The sequence below is a fragment of the Xiphias gladius genome, chromosome 18, assembly GCF_016859285.1.
Source record: "Xiphias gladius isolate SHS-SW01 ecotype Sanya breed wild chromosome 18, ASM1685928v1, whole genome shotgun sequence".
NCBI lineage: Eukaryota > Metazoa > Chordata > Actinopteri > Istiophoriformes > Xiphiidae > Xiphias > Xiphias gladius.
In genome coordinates this window covers 24,485,297-24,507,502 of record NC_053417.1, presented here as the reverse complement: position 1 = coordinate 24,507,502, position 22,206 = coordinate 24,485,297, and the positions used below count along the sequence as shown (strand labels likewise).

Sequence of the window (22,206 nt, the reverse complement as noted above, 5' to 3'; positions counted from 1 at the left end):
TACATGGAAAACTAAGTGTGCAGAAAGTATCTGCATGTTTTGAAAAGTCAACATCCATGTTTTATTCATTTACTATATTTTCTGAACATATCATAATATATACAGATTCTATTTAGAGCAAAAGACACCACCTACAACAGAGGAATATATTATGTATTTTGTACTACAAGCTCTTTTCTTAAATCATCTGAGTCAGAAAATGGCAAAAACAAACAAGCCTGCCATTCCATAATAAAAACAAATAAGCACTCTAATAACTGCATGTAGGACATGTAATACATGCAATACCCAGCCCTTAAATACTGAGTTTTTCAAACTTTCCTTGGACTTGGGATCTCTCTGATCCGGCCACGAATACACACAGGTGCACGTGACCCGATAATGAGTCTGTGCACGCCAACTAACACATGAACAGTACCTCCACCTCTATCATATGTGCATTTATGCCTTCTCCTCCCTCTCCATGGCTCCATGTTCTACCTGCCCCCCCCCCCCTGAATTTATCCTAAATTCATTAGAATATGCGAGCTTGTTGTAGAACAGCACCCCATCCGCCTCTCCCTCCCATGCCAGGAATACAGTGGAGAAACACAAGCCAGTAATTAGCCCCACATCTCATTAACGCTGGCTTGACTTCTCAACCTTACAACGTTACAGTCAGACTACTGTTGCAGGGCTTAAAATAGATGCCGACAGGAGTGGAGAGTAGAAGGAGGGCATGTGGGAGCAACTAAGTGAGGGAAGGAGGGATGGTGGGATGAAATGGAAGGAAACTTGGAGAGTGAGAGACAAGAGAATTAAAAAACAAGGGGGTTAGAACAGATGAACAGATTGATAGAAAGAATGAGAATGAAGGGGTGGATGAAAAAGAAGAAAGATCCATAGGAGCACAAGGTTTTTCTGGAAGCTATTATTACAAGGTTTGATGCAGTTTTTCATCAAAACCTTATTAAGATTTACAGAATTTTCTGAAAGAGAGAGAGAGCAAGGCTTTTTCCTGTGGGGTTTCTCAGTAATATCAAGGGATAAAATACAAGAAAACCGTGAAATATCACAGCTTATTTAATGGGAATAACTCACATCATCTTGGGAACAAGAGCTTTTGTTTTTTGTTTTTTCATTTTCTGACAGTGATGTATGTAGCAGCTCCAAAAATTTAAACACCAAGTCAAAAGAATTATGATACTATCAGTATATATATTAAAGGCATAAATGTGTTGCAAAGTGCACATGCAAAAAAATAATTCAATACATAAAGATACTAGGAACAAGTTTAAACATGACAAAAAGCAAAGACAAATGGACTATGAAATGTTCCTGTTGCTTTTCACTTTTTTGTTTTTACACTTTTTAATTATTTAATATAGTTCACCTTTCAACATTCGTAGGGAGCAGATTAGTTAATACCCACATTATACTGTAATGTTGAAACTCTAAACAGTGAAATTCAAATTTGTCTTTCATTTGCACTTTATTGAATGTGGACATTTCACGTTTCCAACTCATGTTAATGTGCAAGTACAATAAAAAGCCTTCCTCCATGAATAAGCTTTGTTAAGCAAAAGCCCGATCACGCACGCTATTTCAGACACTGAAACTTTATGGGCTACTAATAACACGTTTATGGTAAAAATGGGCGCAGGAAGAAAGTCTCACCCAAAGAACTCGCATGTCTGGTTTCCAAACTGAACGTTGACACTGCTGCCGGCGCCGAGATTCTCTCCCATTATGGTCACTTTCGTGCCTCCAGACTCTGGACCTCTGCTAGGGGAAAGACCGGTGACTGTGGGAGTCTACAAAACAGAGAGTTGCAGAGAAAAAGAGGTATAACTGTGAGAGCATTAAAGGGAGACTGAAGGAGGAGAAAGAGAGGACTAAGCAAGAGTCCAAAAGGGAGACTAACAGATGGATATCTTCTAGAATAAAAGAGAAAGCATCTCTGTGCTATCTATTAAAACCTTCACTTATTATCACATATCCCCAGCAAATTATAGTTCTTCATATCGCCAAGCCGATGGCAGTGGAGTGCAGCGTAGGTGGGTGAAAAGAAGATAAAACTAGGAGCTCTTAAGAGCCCCTGAGAGATCCTCCTCCTGTGTGTTGCGCAGTGCTGGGTCATGTCTGAGTGAAGCGTTTTAAAGACAGTCTGAAAATAGCTAGTGTTTACAGCAGCAGGCAGGTAGGCCACCGCTGCACAGGAAGATGGGGAAATATCCTAGCGGACAGCCTGTCATATACACACACACACACACACACACACACACACACACACACACACACACACACACACACACACACACACACACACACACACACACACACACACACACACACACACACACACACACACACCTCTACGTGCACGAATATAAAACAGCAATATAAAAAACAACTAAATGCACACCGTCATTTACACTGCCCCTTTGCCAAGTGCTCCCATGTTGCTGCCTCATAGCGAGTTGGTCTTGTTGGGAAATTTGAAGAACATCTCTGTGGTGGTGTGCTTTTTTTTTTTTTTTTGGTGGCCTCCAATACAGGGGAATCGCAAGTGGTGCCAATTCTTAGGCTCTGTGAAGTATTCTCTGAGGATTTCCACTGCTTTCCAGAGTAGCAGCTATAACACCAGTGAGAAGAAGTAGCAGAGGATTTACTACAGAGCCAAGAGCAACACTCTGACAAAACTCAAAACTGTCAGCTAAGTGTGACTTCCGGGATACAGGCTAAAGCAGGTACTCTGAGAACAACAGTAATAATTACTGGCTGCTGTTAATTGTTAAGGGAGCACTAATTGTGACGGCGTGAGGGAGTGCAAATGGCAAAGTAGATTATCTGTTAGCTGCAGGCTGGCAGACAGCAGATGACAGAGACAGGGAAATGTTTGCGTGAATGTGTAAGGACGGGAGCAGTTAATGTTTACCTGCCATGTGGAGTGCTGCTTTCCATTTTAGCAAGTTGTTTGCTCATCTGTCTTCATTTCTCTCTTATGACCCTGACCAACCATCCAATCATATTTGATCGACTATTTTCTTTTCCTGCTTGGAGCTAATGCTTACAGAATTTTAAATATACCCAAAATACTCTAAGAGCTCTTGAAAATACAAAAAACACAATCTTAGAATATGTTATTATTTTTGTCCTCCGCTGGGTAATGTGCAACTTACATAATGCAGCTCAGTGGTTGAGCTGTACAGAGTACATTGACTTGCAACACTAGGGAACAGGAAAAAACACTCACTAGTGGAAGAAAAAAATATGAGCCTATGTTAACTTAACTTCATAATCTTAACCCAATAAGACAAATAGCATCAACAACCAGAGACCTGCAGATATCATTAATGAGGGCTTGTGCTGAGAATCTTGTGCTGTTAATGGAAGAATGTTACATCCAAAATAACAAGTAAGCATACACAGAGCTGCTTAATTACACTGTTGGTAGGCGTGGCAACTCACACATCATTATTTGCCTGCGGCACAAGAACAATTACTTTGCAAGCAAAGTACAAATTACTTTTAATTGAACTAACTGTATATTGTTTGTCTCCTATTGACTACAGTACACTTTATATAGAGCATATAGAGAGGGGATTATAGGGCGATATGGAGAATTGCAGTCATACCACAAAGGAGTAGAGTTGTGCGGAGCGAGCCCTGAGTTCTGGTCTGCACTCTCCGACACACAGCTGGACTGGACCAGGTCTACTGTTTGTAGGAGCTGCATCCATTTCACACACAATCCTACAAAAGACACAAAATAATTCATTAAAATCACTGTGCAAAATAAAGCTGAGCTACATAAAAAACAAAATACTATTTTAAACTGAAACAAAATACTATTTGTTAAGTTTAATCTGAACCAAAGAGAATTCTATGTTTCCTCTACTTCTTTTTTTTTAATTTTTCTTCATTTATTTAATTTTTCTTAAAAATAACTTAAAGCTAAAAAGAATATGTTTGAATGCTTGAGTGAAGTTGGGAGAAAGTAATCAAAGCACTTCTCTGCTTGATATCGATTTATCTTCCACTCTAAATGCAATCTTCTTTTGTTGTCTCACTCATTTCATTACGGGACACATCCAGACATCGACCAGGACCCCCTCCATGACAGCCTTTAAATGAGACCAGTGCATCTCCTCCCTTGGCACTCCAACACATCCAACCCTGGGTGAAGTAAATTTCCCACAAACAACCAGGCACCCGACAGCCCTGGTGCCTTGCCAGTGCGGTGTGTCTAATGTAAATCACGCCGCGGGATCAATAGAGCTTTATCATACCGTGTGATCAGGTGTCATCCAGCGCTGCAGATCAAATGATATAATAAAAGGAGGACATCTATTGATTGGACGGTGCCAGGTAGTAATAAAGTACAAGAAGGAATCACTGAATATGTGGTGAGGCAGATGGCACAGGCAGTCGGGAGCGGAGCAGATGAAGGAGAGCAGATGTATTGTTTCTCCAGTGCTGATCACCTGAATTACAACAAACGAGCTTTGTTGGATCAACTATGTGGAAGAGAGTGGCAAGATGAGGATTTGCTCACTGACAGCGCGGATATTTTCTTCACACTAGCCCTCGGAGAAACAGAGACTCACTTGCTTCCCCAACTGAAGGCCCTACTGTACTGGTCGTTTTGTGAAGCTGAATATTAATGGAAATATATTTAAATATTCAAAACTGAACATTTAATTCTATCTTTAAATTGTATCTTCTTAGGCTCCTTCAGGAGGCCTGCTCCTTCCATAAAACCTGAGGGTTACTTTTTAAACTACATCCTTACTAATGATGACGACCCCCTATAAAAATTCTCAATAGTATCGGCACTCAGAAAAACTTTCTGGCTGCTGAAAAACACAAAAGTTGAGACTTTTTCTTAAGAGCAGGAGTGGCTTTCATACACTCCTCTGAAGTAGTAACAACAAAGACACATAAATACGTATGCGTTTTTTTTTTGTCCCGTCCAGTCAAGCCCATCATAGGATGCCTGGTGAGTGAATTAAGACCTCGAAACAAACAGCTACATTCAGATAAGGACATGCACATAATGAACCTAGAAACAATATATGACCCCAAAAGGCTCTTGAATAAAAGTGCAGCTCCGAGCAGCTCAGAAGAGTCCAACGCCTTCAAAGTTAGACTAAAGGGGTCATAGGTTAGTTTTTTAATTTTGCTGTCTTTTTTTTTTTTTACATGCCATATAAATGAATTCCCTAGCTTGTCCCCAATTGGATTAAAGTGCTGTCAGATCAGTGCACAGCTGACAAATTGTCCCCTACAGCCAAGTGGCACATAGAGAATTTTAATTACCACTGCCCAGTAAAGAGCTAGGAACCACAGGCATTCTGTATGACATCAACTATTCATGAGCTGTATACTTTTCAAATACCACCAAAACTATGTGACTGAATTATAAAATAACCAGTTAGTAAGCTGCAATTGTGCAAGCACTTGTGTGTGAGAGAATATGTGTGTGTGTGACATATGTATTGTAACAGCACCATAAGACTGAGAGTATGCGATTTACAGCAATGGCGCAGTCTTGAACTGTTCTCTTTCTGAGGGCAGAAGTGGGACAAGGAAAAAATTAGGGTTAAAGGCTCCTCTGAGAGCCATGACTGTGATAGCCTGTGCGCGTGCGTGTGTGTGTGTGTGTGTGTGTGTGTGTGTGTGCGTGCGTGTAAGCGTATGTGTGTCAGCTGTGCCTCAGTGTGCAGCTATACATGTAAAACTTTACACTGTTCTCTAACTGACTCTATTTCAGTGGGGAGAGGAGAATATCACACTAACAGAGACAGGCCAATTATTTCTGAGCATTTGTCTTTCCTAAAATATTACACTAATATTTCTATAGGGAATTGTGAAGTCTGTGGAACCCATTAAGTTCAGGGTTTACAGTAGTCAAGTTGTACTACAATTATATATATTTCCGACCCAACGATGCTCAATACCCAAAGGCAATCCAAGCTAACCCTAATCCAAACACTATAATATATATTTAGTGTAAATCATGTTTAGCTGTATGAATGTGCATCCATATCTTTCCGTTAGGGGACCTGCATCACCTGAGGAGGTCAACAACCATAAGGAACCGGGTTTCTTACTCTACACATGCATGCATGTCCAGCCAAGGGGGAGTTGGGTGAGTAGCGAAGCGTGGGCCACGTTTCATTAGTTCAGGGTGAACAGGACAGGCTTTAACATAATGTATGCACAGCATGGGACAATTAGGGGGGTAAACAGAGGTAAACACACGCAGCTGTTATGGGATAGGTGTTGACTAGATGAGCTAAAGAAAGACAACTGGGCTAGTGTGCTGGTGATACAACAGCAATGTCCGGGCCAAAATGTCTGGACCTGCGCCAGTCTTCATTAGGGCAGAGATGGTGGGGAAAGCAGTTTTTTGTCACTATATCTATATATATTGATCAGAGTTTGTTAGCTCTTATATACGCAGAGCATTACGAGTGTTTATAACTGATTTGTTGCATGTTTATTATCGTATACTGTAGCTATGTATTGAGTTTCCATTTCAATTATGTGTAGTTTTCAATCAAAAATATGACCAATAAGATTTAAACTTTTCTAACAGTTTCAAAAGAAAAATGCTAGCGCTTGTCCTGTTTGTGTGACTTACTGTTCAGCAATGATGTAGCCATCCTCTACAGGGGTACACCTCACTCCTGCCACCTCCACATTGCCCACCATGTCTGAAAAGGCCAGACCGAGGTTCGTGCCATGGATGGTCACCCGTGTGCCTCCCTCTGGGGGTCCAGCCACTGGAGTCACCTATAGGGTATAAGAGAATTTCTGAATGTCTTGTGAAAAGGGACAATAAAAGAGGTTTGTCTCTTCAGCTATGGACGTGTCTTATACAAATCGTAAATGTGCACAGGTTTCCGTCGATGCTCAAGGCTAAATATGCTCTTTCGGTCCAGGTGGCTGTAAAAGCAATTAAGAGCACTCCCCATGCCCGCATCCACAGAATGTCAGAACATGCCATGAATCGTTGTGCCAAGAGTATGCTCTAATCACAACAGTAGCTAATGGCACATGTTTTGTAGCTCTTCCTGTTTAAAAATGGCATCACATCCATACATACAAACACGCATGAAGACAGCACTTTTAAATGTATTTTTCTTCTACAATTCCTTCCTACAGACTATACAACAGTAAGTCCATTAAGGAAACTTCACAATTAAAACATGGGAGGCGTTGTTAAAATTCTGGATAGTCAACTGCTCAGAATCTACTGCTGTTGCCATGAATAATAAATCTAACAAGGGGCCATATTAATGCTTAGTGCATACCACCTACTCATAAAATACAATATGGCTGCCCAGCATGACCTTGGCACAGGGTGGCACACTGCCTTCTGTGCTGCAGAACCCTGTCGAGGCTCTGACCTGGCCATCATCCAGCCCTTTAAACAAAAGAGGAGAAGAGAAGGAGGAGGAGGAGGAGGCAAACGGAGTGAGAGCAGAGAGAGAGAGCAAAAAGAGCGGAGGGAAATAAAGAAAGACCAAGAGAGTAAGCAACACTGTTTGGTGGACAGAGAGATAGGGGAGATGAGAAAGAAGAGAGGAAAAGGGAGGAAATGACTGTCACTTTGCTGTGTGGAGCTGCTAGTGCTATGTAAACAATCAATATGCTATTACTGGTCATGCAAGCAGAAGGGATAAAACCAACAGTCAGTTGTGCCCGCTTACTGAGCTGCAAAAGCGCCGGATGAAACAGACCCTTCAAGAGGTGCTGCGTACCCTTCCCTCCCTACCCCTGACACCCACTGGGGTATTGCGGCTTCCCTGTGGGACGCCGGCATTGTAATCTAGAATCAGTGGACATTAATTGCTCTGGATGTAAAGTAAGTGTGTCACTGCACTGCCTGAGGGGTATGAATACATGAATCTTTTAGCACTGCTTGGGCATGCAGGGTATGAGGGGGGGGGGGCACACATAATGGCTAAATATATCCATGTCAGGCAATGGCAGCAGCTATTCGAGTAGACTTAGTGATGGTTACATAAGCAATGTGAGGGCCTGAGAGGGAACAAGACAGACAGGAGAGGAGAAGGGGATTGGGGACTATAACAGAGAGAGAAGAGAGTAAAAAAAACAGAGCAGATAAAAAAAGAAAGGGATTGAAAGGAAGAAGAGAGCGGAGAAAATGGGATGAGTAGCAGAGGGAAAGTGGATGCCACTCTGTTCAGTCCTATCAGCCTTGATGGATGACAGGTGAGGCGGGGCCGGTGACAGGACACCGGTGCTGTATCACAGATGGGCCTGCTAAAAGCTTGGGAGACCTCCTCCTCCTACCCTCGCAGCTGAAACGGAACCCTTCCCACGGTAGTACAAGCGCAGGAAGACAGTCTAATCCATGCATGAAACCCATTTGACTGGGCTCCCCATTGGCAGACAGAGTCTTGATTCATCAGAAGATCATAGAAAAACCACCACTTCAAAGGCTCACACCACCGATGTCTGTAGCCTGGCAGGCGTGACAGAAGTGCTGCTCTTTGTCTGTGTGTCTGTATTTCTTACACAAACAAAGGGACTACATCTATAAAAGAGCCTCCTTGTACATAAAACTCTGGTTTGACTGCCTTTAAACCGGATCCTAACGACCTTTACAGACCAGAGGGAAACTACTGCATTCATGTACTGTAGATAATCTTTAGAGGGGCGGAGTACGTCTTTATATTACACTGCAACATCCTCCTCTCTGCATCTCTTTTCCTTCTTTTGCTTTCTGTCTTTCATCATCTCATCCCCCTCAGGCTAGGTGACACATCCTCCTCCCCTTAGCACCAGCTTGCTTGTTTGTCTTACCATACAGACTTTCAGGGGGGAAGAGGAAGAGGAAGCCTCATTGGACATGCACGCACACCCTGCCGCCCTTACTCCCCCGGTTCCCACCCAGTGCTGCCATGCCATGCTCTCTGTGTAATCCTTTTAGGAGTAGTGCTTCTGCCCGCCTGCATTGTCACACTGTCAATAGAGGGTAATTCCAAGCAAACAGTCAGTCAGCTTGCACGACGCACTCTCCGCTCCCACTCTTGCACTCTCTCTAGCATAATCTATCTTTCTCCAGCTCAGGGGATCAGAGTATTGGCCATTTACCACCACATTTTTCACAGACATTCTGCAGGATTTGGCAACAACCACAGAAAGACTAAAGAGGGGTGAGATGACCTAAATTGAGAAGAGAGGCATTCTAATCCACGAGACAGAAAATTCCAGAAAAGAAAGGGTGTCTTTTGAGAAGATAATCTGCTAGTCTGAGCAAGAGAAAAAAAACTGTGGAGACAGGGGGAAATGGACATCAATGTGAGCAGCCTGCGGATGTCTGTCAGTGTGGTGTTGACTTATTCAGCTGAAGTAATGGTGGGGAAAGTTGTGCTGATGCAGCCAAGGCTAAACCCAGTACGTACAGCAGAGAGCAATACAGTGCCCCGGCTGCCTCCAGGCTATGCAAGCCCAGCGTGTCACTACGACGACGGTAGTTGACAGAGCAGAATGGCATTCTCCGAGACAATTCAGTGATAATAATGTTTAATCATCCCATCTACTGTTAAAATATACCATATCAGTATTTTTTAGTGTGTATTCTTTATCCTCAACCTTTAATATACACATTTATTACAACAGGATTTCATCACCTTGACACTGAAGAGATTTGCCCAGAATTATACTACACAACAGTTGATGTATTTCCATTCTTGCCAAAGCGGGATATTTTGCTTTTGAAATTAAATAACCCTTGATACAATTCAGGAGCTTGCAGCTAATCTCTTTGTCTCTGGACTCGGCTCAGACTAATTCGAGCATGTCACATTTAATTGTGAGTAGCATTTAATGGGCTTGATAAAAGCCCACTGATCACTTGTTCCTGAACAAACTACATCCTAAATACTTTATGGAGTCTTAAATGTCTTGGAGACAGCCAAGAGATATGGGCTGTGATGAAAAGGAGTTTTTAGAGCATAAAAAGGGAGAAAATGGGAGACACAGTTCTGTGTTGAGGGGCGTATGTATGTGGATGACTGGGTCTTCTTCCTCACCGAGTATACTGATGCAGTGTGTTTGAACAGGGCCGTTTTAACCTATTGCAAGGTATACGTGTGGGGTATGTAAGTATTGCACTGCATGTTGCCTGGCTGAGGATTCACTTTACTTTGCAATGTTTTGTTCTTGCTTCTATTGGCTGGTTTAATGAAGGGTAGGACACGTAGTGTACAGCAGCTCTCTCCGGGTTACAGCAGCGAGGAGAGTTCAGTTGTACTCTGATACTGACTGACAGGCCCACCATCCCTGTGGTGTTCAAAATATCAACAATAAGCTTGCACACACTGTGAGGGAGAAAGAAAGAGAGGAATCCTACATTTTTTCTTTCCTAAGGCAGCAGCCAGATCTTTTTACTTGCCATCACTGGGAGGCAGGGAAGCCTCTTTGCTATAGTGTAAACTCATACACAAGCCACGGCCAAAGCCTATTGAGGAGATGCCTTTCATATGCCCATCCAAGTCCCGGCTTCATTTGATGTCGTTCCCTCTGCTGTTAGCAGGGGCTTACATCTCTTCAATATTAATGGCCCATGGTGGGAGGCACCATGGCACTTAATAGAAACATTAATTATTCAAGAGGTCTATCTTTTGGTAGGCACATCTACTAATGTGCTAGTATGTATACAAATCAACTCATGATGGGGGCTTTGGTGCATACAATCAAAACCAAATTTATTAATAAATTCAGCCCACCAGGGGAATGTCTGCTTCTTAAAGAAACTGTAATCACTGAGAGACAGAGGGGGTGGGGCGCAGCACGAACGAATGCCGACTTAACCGGCACTGAGGAGGAGAAATATTGGTGTGTCTGTGTGTATCTGAAGTACGTGCTCCTGTGAAGCATTTGAATTAATGCAGAGTTGGTTTTGCCACCTACAGCTGTAAATAGACCTGAGTTCAGACAGCCCACAGGGGCTCCATTTCCCTTTCCTCCTTCCCCCTTTTCATGGTTCAGTTCCTCTGCTCTGTCGTTTGTTCTCTCTGTTGCCTCAATTTACCTCACTCAAACCCTCCATACTCTAGCTGCTCTCATTCACAATTTTAACATTATCCATCTCTCAAACTTAAAGTCAAGATTAACCCTGTGACACTCTGATTCTGTAATAGATCATCAGTCAATGTCGTTATAAGCATTGCAGGAATCATTTCTAATAATTGTAGTCTTGTGCAAATTTTTTTTTTTTAGTTCTGTCCTCCACTTACAATGTTGCTAAATCAGTATGAGATTTTTCTACGTTTCCCATTCCTGTTGACAGTTCCCTTGCAACATTAACTTGTTGGATCGATCTGTGGCTTATACACTGTATGTAGCTGTAAAGCGCTTTGGCAATAAGTTTTCTCCACTCGAGGGAATATCTCTACCACAGAATACCAAGTCTTGCAGCTGGTGTAGGTGGACAAATTGGTATCTCTTTGCCTTGGGTATATGCCTTGGATATATGCCAGCCTGACTGCAGACCATGGGCTAGTCTTTAAGTTCTTACTATGATTCTGACATACTGACACATAAACCCTAATGTTCTCTGTATATTGAAACAGTTGAAATGTTGGTTGGAACTATAACTTTTCTGGAAATGTCTTGAGGTGATATTTTACCAGCTAAAGCAGGCCAGGAGTTATAATCAGTACACTCACTGGACAACAGATTGATACAGTAACTTTCTTTGCATTGTCCATTTAATACTTCTGCTTTGCTCCTAAATCTGTGTCTGGGCAAAAGCACCTGCCTCTCCGATGAAAATTCGCTTTTTACTAATTTGGTGAGATTTCAAAATTGAACATTGGCCTTTCCTCAAATGAAACAAGACTAGGTCAAATCCTAGTATGTGGCTGGACCGCCATATATCTGTTTGCTTCAAGTCTGTGCTCACATGTGCAGCATTTTAATAAAGCTGAATTTACAATAAAGCTGTTCTCATTTACATGTTTTTCTGTTGTCAGACAACGGAACAAGTATGAAATAGTGACTGAAACGCAGCCCATTAAGACTACATGTTAACCAGCTGTCACTTCCAAACCATTTCCAAGCTGCTGCTCCACACTGCTAAAATCCTGATTTTATAACCGGGACTCATCTGGCAAAATCAGCATACACATAAGTTAGAGACAACAGCTGTGCAGTGAGTTCGGCTATATTTACCAGTAAAATAATCACTCAGAGAGAATTTAAGAAGCTCATTCCCGTCTATGTCAGCAGCCATATGGTCAATTGAATGAGAAGCATAGAGGGGTGTGCCTGCAGAGGGAAAGCCTGACCTCGCGCTTGCAGAACAGCACTGGCGACTTTTGTCCACAGAAAGGGCTAAGGTTCGTCCAAAAAGTCTCTAGATTTTCTGCTTGGTGCTTTTGTGAAGAAAAGTCGCTAAAGGGGTCTAAAAAGTGGGAAATCTAGCGACAAAGGGGCTAAGTTGGCAACACTGCCTGTAAACGCTCCCCTGCTGATGCAGTAGAAACTGTTTGTGCCAGTTCATTTTGAACAACTGCCAATGGGGAAACTCCAACACTTGGCCGGCTGACCAATGGTGTAACCTCAGCACTCAGCCACGCGGCATTCAGCTGACCAGTAGTTTAACTTTATCACTCACTCCTTCACTCCCTCGCTCACAGGGCTGTTCCTGCTGTTGTGGTCCAGCCAAAAAAAAAACCCCTCCACACAAAGTGGAAGTTTAAGGGTTTCCCTGAATACCTCCCTGTAAATCTCCCAGCTTTTTTGCCCATTAATGTTTTTAGAATGGCTGATGAAGGTCTGGGCTGGTGCTGGCCATGGCAATCACATACTGTGATCATAACACTAATAGAAACAGGGAGGGGAATTAGGTCCCACTGCATGGCAAAGCGCAAGAAATGACAAACTGAAAGCATAATGGAGTTACATGAGAGGGTAAACCTAATTCACCAGGTTGAGCCAGAGATAGTGATGTAAAAATGCACAAAAGGAGGAAAGAGGAGTAAGTGTAGAAGACAGACAGAGACAGACAGACAGAAACAGATGGGGAGCAGCGTGGAGAGGCAGACTTAAAAGGAACTAGGAATGGCCTTCTTCTTCATCCTGCCTCTCTTTTTCTGGCTTATCTGCGTACAGTATAGCAAATCAATTAACCATGTTGTTAACTTCACTTTTTAATTGGCTGGAGTTAGATGTGAGTATGTGGTGGAGGAATGAGAAGCCAAATGAATCAATGCGGAGGTAGAGGTACTGGTGAGCTACCCGCGGTGAAGTGGTGCGTTACCAAGCATAATTAAATAGTGTGTCCTCCTGGCCCGACTCCCCTGTGACAGTGAACCCACCAGGCGGGATAACATTGTAGCCTGAACAAACAAAGGGGCCACTTATAGGGCAACAAATAAGCACTTCCAGGTCATGACCCTGGCGCTGAGGTGAAAGACATCCAGCTATTGGGTTGGGTTGGATTGCAATGTCTGGGAAGGCTCAGAGAGTGGGAGAGAGAGCAAAGGAGACACATATACATATACGCGTCCTTGCTGTCTTTATGAATGAATAACAAGATAATAAAACGTCCTTGTTAGCTACAATAGGTATAGCTACTTATTCAAAGTGGTTGTTTTTCTTTTGTCTGTGAGGCTATTTTATATGGTTTCTCTATTTAACATTTGTTGGTGCCAAAGTTACTTTCAAAGTGCTGCAATAACCTTGTGAGAAGCCAAAAGAAATTGAAATCTACGAGCGTGCATCTATTCATACTGCACCCAGCCACAAAGAGAAGGCAGATGTCAAAGAGACAGGCCTTTAAAACTCACTATCTCTGTGCCCTGTATGTGTATGTGTGAGCATATGTCAGGGCCCTTGCCCTTGGATAAGCCCTGAAAGAGAAAAGAACTCACATGAATATGCACCTGTGAGCATAACATACTGCACAGCCATACACATACATACATAATCATACACATACAGACTGTGGAGCATATACTTTTTTTTCCTCTCGAGTAAAAACAACACATGTTCTCTCAGTTGGAGAAAGAGATACAGAAAGACAAAGACAAGACAAAGGACGGACGGAGAAAAACGGGAAATTTACAGATCTGCATGCATTAGGTTGGGCCAGCACCCTCTGGAGCTTCTATAAGGCTCATTGTCATTCGTCCTGGGTCCAGAGAAAAACAGAGCAGAGTAGCGTTGCTGCTTCTCATGCAGTACCTCTCAATGCAAATCAGACATTTCATTGTCAAGAGTCCTACCTGTCTCTTAAGAACTCTTCTGTTACCAGTACAACTTTTGTATAAATGTTAAAAAAAAAAAAACTCAGTATGTCAGGATCAAGTGTAGTCTGCGCTTTACTGGTTGTGTTGTGCTTTAGAGAATAGAAAGAAGGTCTTTAACAATGTCATAGAATTGCCACTAATACCAATGACAATGTCTTATCAGGCCGTTACAAGCTGTTAACTTTTTAATTTTTAAGTATAGTCTTATAGACTATTATCAACTGAGTTCCTCATGTTCCTCTATGAAGAAATGGGATGAAATGCAGCACTGGGGTAGCTGATTATTGCACATTGATTGGAACTAGATTTGTGTGGGAAGGCCGGGAGAACAAGCAGAGGATTATGGGTACTGACCTCAGTGATGCGTGGGTTGGTGCACTTGACATTCTTGCTGGACAGGTTCAGCCAGCGGGTGGTGTAAGGGTTGATGGGCGGGCAGTGGTGCCGCAGGGTACACCTTCCCTCTCCGCTGCACCAGCCACACTGGAACTTCCTCTCTGCCTTCAAACACATGCCGCAGCTGTCTCTTTGGGCTGCGCACTTGTAAAGGTGCACTGTGGGATACAGGAAGTAGTGGGAATATACAGTGAACACACAACATCTGAAAAGCCTACCCAAGTATTTGAAGAGTACTTTTATTTAAGATTGCAGGTCTGCTGCAAGTGAAATATCCCCACAGGCTAGCTCTTCTTTATTTTGATATCTCCAATAACACATATTCTAAGATACATCTGTGATTAACATACCATATAAATAGATACACTGAGAAAAGACCATATTTGAGTTCAGAAAGAGTTAAGGAAAATGATAAACAGTGTTTCATTGGTCCATCTTCATCCTGTTTGCCAGCACATGTTGTCAGCGGCGTATCTCTTTCTTACCTTGGATATTCTCCGGGTTATCAATAATGAAGTTGCCGTTCCACACCACTGAGAAATCCACCGGCAGCTCGCTGATTTTCATTCCCTCGTACAGATACTGGAGGCCACAGATGGCGAGAAAGAGGGGAAGAGATAGAGAGATGGAGGTGGAAGTGGAAAAGAGACCAAAAGAGAGGAGGATTTCAATGGTAGGTTTGGATTTTAATTTTAATCCCGATGAGTCCTTGTAGACGCAGCACTATGTCCTTCCAATGTTACCCCAAACTTACATCATCTCATCATCAGAGAGCCAAGTGAGAAACCAAAATAAATGGGACAGCTGGGCAGAAGCTCGAGCTTCCGTTATGGTCTTTAGAGATACTGTCCTTAACTGCCTCCTGTTGCCTTAATTCCAGCCTGACTTCCACTGTGTGAGTATGTGCCTGTGATCGTGCGTGAGTGTGCGTTTGTGTGTGTGAGAGACAGACAGAGAGAGAGAGAGAAAAATGTGCATATATGTGTTGCCACTGGGATTGTACCGCAGAAGTCAGCGCGTACTTGACTGGAGGGCAGAGCCATGGTGCAGTCTTCTCCAGTGTAATTAGGCTGCATCTACTGTGTCTCCACTGTCTGAATGACACATATACGTAGGTACACAAATACAAACACAAACACCGTGTGGCAAAGTGGTGTGGCACTTGTTTCCTAAAGACAGTACTATAACCAGTTTAATTACCAATGTACAGTATCTTTTTTATATATACTGAATGTACAATGTTTACTGTAAAATAAATAAGAACTCAAATAAAAATTCACACATACACACACAAACAAATCATGCGTCACCAATTACACCTAATCGGGCACAATCTGGGCAAGTGGCAGCAAACCCACCGAGCTGTTCTGGCACTGCACGCTGGAGCTGTTGAAGCGGAGGGCAGTGACTCTGTGGCTGACTCCCTGGATGTGGAGGACACACTCGTAGCCTCGCTGGCCAGACTGGGGCTGCGGCAGGTTCCTGGCCTTCAGGGTGATAGGCTTCACCTCCCCCGCCGGGATCAGAATCTCCTCAGAGCGCACTAGCTGGGGACAGTCCTGGAGGACACGGGAACAGGGCAGAGAGCACATATCAGTGCCAACGGATCCGACAAATAAACACGGTGCTTTTTTGGTGTTTAGGTCCCTAGCAAGATGAGAGGAACCACAGTTCTACAAGAGAGTGATGAATAGGACACTAATATAATAATATAATAATATAATAATGAAGCACGATAAGTGCAGTTGAAGTGGAAATTCAGTCGAAGTTGGAATTCAAAAGTGACTCCTGTGACGTTGGGAAGCTCTGAGCTGATATCTGAGTGTTGAACGACTAATTATCAAGAGTGGGATTTTGAAGCTGCTTAAGTGGCAAAGACTGACAATGATTTAAAAAAGTGTTCAGCGGTTTACTGAAAAACCACTGAACACTAATATAATGTGAAAGCAAAATTTGCACCGAGAAAACTGTTACAGCGGTATCACACACTGAAGCTTAGTGACCTTTTACATCCATGAATCTTGAGTCCTGTCGGATGATATCACATGGTCACCAAATAAAGACCTCTACTCTAATACAGCTTTATCTTGAGAATCATCCTATTGAAACAGCTGCTGTTGGCTGCAGTTAATCTAATTATAAAGTTGTGACAGTTCTATAGCAAATATATAAGTAGAAAACTGAAAAAATGCAAGAGTGATGCCCACTGTGATAATGCCTATATACGCTTTATTTAATACGCCATAAGTAAATTGGATTTGAAAGGTAAAATAACATCCACCCATATAGCAGCACATGCAATCAAATACATAATTTATAAGTACTATATGTGCGCATAGCCAGAGACACAGAGAACCCTACACACATTGTCACATTTTAAGCATTTTGTATCTACTGCATACGATTGACTTGGTCAGAGTTATCCTTTGTCATTGTTAAGACACAGTAAGCTCAATAACTCCAGAGATAATGGAGTGTTAATTGCTACTGCAGAGAACAAGAGCTCTGAATGAGAAACGCAAATTCTGATCCAGAAGGGCTTAGATGGCTGTCTCTCTGAAGACGTGCCCCGAGGCTGACACAGAGCGGGAACACAGAGCCTGATGAAGGCAGAAGTAAATAGAGGGAGGGAATGTGCAGTAGAGAGGGGGAGTGAGAGGGGAGGAAAGTGATAAAGATGGGAAGGGAAACTTGTGCTAGCAAGCTTCCTTATATGCATGTGTCTGTTTTTGCATGTGTGTGTTCCCACCAACCTCAGAAGCGTTGACTCGTCCCTCCTGGAAGGAACAGCTGGAGGGGTCATGGGTACACAAGTTGCGGTACTTGCACCAGTGGCAGCGGAAGGCACTGTTCACACATGACAGGCACCTGCACGGACACACACACACACACACACATTCAGAGTGAGAGTCAGGAAAAAGCGACGCAGTCAAGGAGGGACAATGAGTTTGCCAAAGTGGGGGAAGCGCAGGACAGAGGAAATGAGTGGGCACCTGCTGTTGTCGTGCCCTTGTGGTTGGCACAGTACCTAACAGCTCCTGGGCCAACTTTTGTACTGCCACATATTAATACTGTGTGTCATGTGTGAACAGGAGGCTGCCTATTACTGCTCATAACCAGAATCAGATGGACAAGACAGTGAGAGAGAGACGGAGTGGAGGAATGTTGAGTAATGAGGACAAATAAGACGTCGGCACAGCTTGATCCAGCAATTACCATTAGCCCTGCATTGTTGGAGTGTAACTGTAATTACCAGCTGTGTGTGTGTGTTTGTGTGTGATCATTTTTGCATGCACAGCATTTAAGTGTGTGTGTTTGTGTATTTGTCACTGTACTGATCCTTCACTAAAGTTAAAGTTTGAATACCACAGTGCAAAAACACTGTGGTAAAAACACATATGATATTATTACTAATGTATTAACATGTAAACAGCATTTTAATGTGATAGGTTGACAAAGTGGAGCTAGTTTTAACTATTTCATTTACTGTTGGATAGAACAGATTAACTGTTATACGTTCATTATAAGTTTTTAAAAAGGTTTTTATCTGCGAAGTAACTCTTAAAAAGCACAGCATTTCCCCAAAATGTAGTGGAGTAGAAGTATAAAGTAGGCTACATGGATGGATGGATGGATGAAGGGATGGATGGATGGAGAGATGAGCAAATGATCAAGAAAACAGGAGGAAGTGACAGCCTGAGACTAAAAGACATAATGCTCTGTGTGTGTTGCCATACCAAAGACAACATACGCTTTTAATTGATTATGATGGCATTTACTACACTATGCATTCATGAGCAGTTGTTCAGAGAGCGTATTGTAGTCTCTCTTTCTCCCTCCGAGTTAAGGTTGTGTTATGCATACTTGCTTATTGTGAAATATTCAGTGGTGCAAAAGCATGGGAGGGATTTCTGGCAAGCACACTAATTCAGAAGAATAGGTCTGAATCACCTTCAGGCAAACAGTGTTTACAGTATGTATGTAAGAGGGAGCGAGAGCACGAGTTGGCATCAGAGTGTGCGAATGAGAGCGTATGCCCTTTTCATGTGTATGTATCCTTTTTTGTGTGTTTAAGTGTGTGTGTGTGTGTGTGTGTGTGTGTGTGTGTGTGTGTGTGTGTGTGTGTGTGTGTGTGAGAGAGACGGAGATGCAGAGATGCAGAATAACATTGCCTGCTTTCATCTGGCAAAGGAGAAAATGGCTATAACATTCTGTTTTAATGTCGAGGGGATAGCGAAAGGATAATATGACATGCAATGATTCCTGTACCCCTGCTAGCGTCACTGCTGTGATATCCTGACTCTCCTGCTCTCCACTCATTGACACTTCCGGGTCAGCAAGGCCTTTGGATCTCGCACAAACAGAATCTACCACACCGGAGTGGAGCGAGCAAATAGCAAAGGCACCGCTGACACTGAGATCTCCAATCCAGGGATTCAGTTCAACATCACTCAATCAGGGGCAGACGTGGCATGAAAACGAGCATGAAATCCCTACTGAAGACCTGTTAGGCGGAGAGCGGTGTGTTTTGTACTGCAGGATGTTTGAGAAGAAGGCTTCATTAGCGCAGCGGCACAGAAACTTCCTGTTACGGTGCTCAGGGAGCAGCCAGCGATCAGATTGCATTAGCCTTTACGGGGGGATATTTTTAGGGGACTGGGGCTTGCTAAGGTTAAGGACAAATTGTAACGTATTCCCAGAGCATTGATCCAGTGGCTTTGGGCAGCAGGTCTGGGGCAGTGTTTTTGTAAACTAAAAGAGAATGAATGGACACGGAGAGAGATACTCACAGTTGGTGGACGCTGCAGTTGTAAAACTTGACCTCTGTGCTGATGAGCATTTGACCAGTCTCCTTAGAATTGAGTCTCAGCTCAACGCCTGACCAATCTGAAAGAGAGGAGACATTTATTATACACTCATGCATTACGTCAGTACGGCCCCTTTCTCTTTACATTATTTGGCATAGTTGTGAACAGCAACCATAATCAAATCTTATGCTTATGCAGTATGTTGAAATTCAGCATTGTTACGAGCTGTGACATATAAAGATATCTAGAAATGTAGCATTTATTGCAGAGTATTGTATACATGCAAGCCAAATTAAAAGGAATGTTCCTTATAAAAATACATGTTAAAAAAAAATAAATAGTAGTTATTAGTCAGACACAGAATCATTTAATCTGATCAAATTTAGTTTTCCTGAATTTTACTGAACAGAGATCTGGCTGTGTTTCTGTTCTGTGTGAAAACAGCCTCCTAACACGCCCCACGAGAATACAGACTCCATAAATATGTGCGTGTGTGTGTGTGTGTGTGTGTGTGTGTGTTTGTATATGTGTATGTGTAGAGCAGCCTGAATTTTAGATGACATTCAGTGTGTAGGAGGCTTGAATGACCCACCGTGCCCCGTTCTCTCTACAGCACCTGCTGGGAATCAGGCTCTGTTTCACAGCAAGTCTGTACAGCAGGCTCATAGCTGACTTCTACCACTGCTTTTGTCTCACAGGATCTGGCAAACAAAGTGGTACAGAGTTCCTGTCCACACAAATCTCCGCTAGGATTTTATTTTTCCTTAGTGGAGATGAGTGCCTGCTAATGTCTTTAATTTCAAGCTCAACGTCAGCCCAGTGTTCTCAAAGTTTTATCTCAACCTTTAGCCCTTCTTCTCCTTTGCACTTGTTATAATGTCTCCTCTCTCTCCCTTATTTCCCGTTCTCCTTCACCTTCAATCTCACTTCCTCCGCTCCTCTCTTCTCCTCAAGTCATCTCCGCTGCACGATCAACGCTGATGTGCAACAGATAGAAAGGCTTGCTAGGGGACAGAGGATAGGGGAGGATGGTATGGGGTTCAGGAGGAAGTTGCCTCAGGGGAATGAACGTTGAGTAGAAATGGAGATATAAACAGCTGGGAGAGGTGACGAAAGGGGATGGAGGGACGAGGAGGGAGGGGGAGATAGAGAGAGGAATGGTAGGGTGGATTGGGTAGCTAGATGGATGAAGGACGGGCTTACAGGGGGGATTGGCTGACATTTACCTGGGGGAAAACATTCATATTAGTGCCTGATGCACCGCCCCCCATGGGAGCCCTGGGCAAACAGGGCTGTCATTTACTCACAGAGAGGAGGATTACCAAACCCCCAAAACACACAGTGATTTCCACACACTGCACATAATATATTATTCAGGGTGTTTGGTTTTGTCACCCTGCAGCCATCTTGGCTTGCAAACAACAGGTATTTATTGTCAAACAACAGGTGTTCATAATGATATGTATTTTTGGCAAATAAATAAATGCCAGAGTCACTGTGGTGGATTTTTGAAAATATGCTGGGGGAATGCTTGAAAGGTCATGAGATTTGAGGTGATTAGCATAGCTTTATTCCTTGACCTTAAAATTGTTTTAGGCAGTGTTTGTATATGTTCTACTCAGCTGTAAATATATTCTACTCTAGATTTTATTAGCTGAGATAAAAATGGCTGATTGGACATTTTGACCTCGGCTGAAATACAATTACTTACTATCATTAATGATAATTATCATGTATTTTTTTATTTGAATATTTATCAGCTTATCAACTATCCTGTTGCCTCTTTAGCTAAATCGTCCCCCGTCTAACTCAACCTGCATGTTCGACCGTCGCCAATTCGTCTACTATCTGGGCACTACTGGGGTGGGGTGAAGCTCAGCCACAGGACAGGGGACCCTCGGTCTGATCCTCCATCAGCTCTAATGGGGCCTGGCCTTATGTGTAGCACATTTCACAGCCAGACACCTGATCCTGGATCAGCGGGAGTTTGTTACGTAGATGGCGGCTGCTTAAATTTGGAGTGTTGAATCAATAAAGATGTTTTAGAGTGTGCATGAGTAGTTAGCTCAGAGATGGAGGGGACAAATGGGAATCTTACAAAGGCTGTGGTTGGAGTAAAGGTCTCATCTAATTGCCACGAGCAGATCAGTCTACAGTGCATAACATAGGATAATGTTTATTTGAAGGCAAACGGCTCATCAGCTTGCATTGAATGGATTGTAGAATGCGTCTGTTTGCTGTACATACCTTGGTCGGTGGGGATGAGGGGGACGTCCTTGGCAGCAGGAGACACACAGAGTATCTGGTTGCCATTGACCTGCCCCTCCACCTCTGTCAGGTTGCCAAAGGAGCAGGTGATGCCTGCAGAAAGGTCCGGAACGTCGCTCACCTTCACCAGCAGCTGCACACGGGGTGGGGAACACAACAGCAGTTTACTATACACGGCAGTTTGAACGTGCATCAAAAAATGGGTAGTAGGGTTGACCGGGTGTCAAATTTTCCTACACAGATCAGGGCACAGCTAAATGCATATATGATGATACAACACGGAGATGCGTGATGTTTCAGCAACGTTAGCCAAGAAAATAGCAAAAAAAATATTGTAAGAGCGTTAGCACTTGCATCTTTGGTAAGATGAGACATAATAGGTGGGTAAAAATGTGAAAAACATAGTGGCTTGAATTCAGCGGTGTAATAAGCTCCAAATAGAATAAAAAAAAGAAGAC

At 43.0% G+C, this 22,206-nt stretch overlaps 1 protein-coding gene across 7 annotated transcripts in view; it reads right to left on the bottom strand.

Annotated features, from left to right (window-relative positions):
• plxna2 (plexin A2) overlaps positions 1-22,206 on the bottom strand; it is a 163,667-nt gene that overhangs the window by 38,291 nt on the left and 103,170 nt on the right. For all 7 annotated transcript variants that reach the window (XM_040152521.1, XM_040152520.1, XM_040152514.1 and 4 more), the window contains 9 exons: positions 21,728-21,881; positions 19,463-19,559; positions 17,426-17,540; positions 16,031-16,231; positions 15,158-15,254; positions 14,631-14,830; positions 6,629-6,780; positions 3,618-3,735; positions 1,657-1,793 (listed from right to left, as the gene is read on the bottom strand). In XM_040152521.1, coding sequence (XP_040008455.1) covers positions 1,657-1,793; positions 3,618-3,735; positions 6,629-6,780; positions 14,631-14,830; positions 15,158-15,254; positions 16,031-16,231; positions 17,426-17,540; positions 19,463-19,559; positions 21,728-21,881 — 1,271 coding nt within the window. The remainder of the gene's footprint in view (positions 1-1,656; positions 1,794-3,617; positions 3,736-6,628; positions 6,781-14,630; positions 14,831-15,157; positions 15,255-16,030; positions 16,232-17,425; positions 17,541-19,462; positions 19,560-21,727; positions 21,882-22,206) is intronic.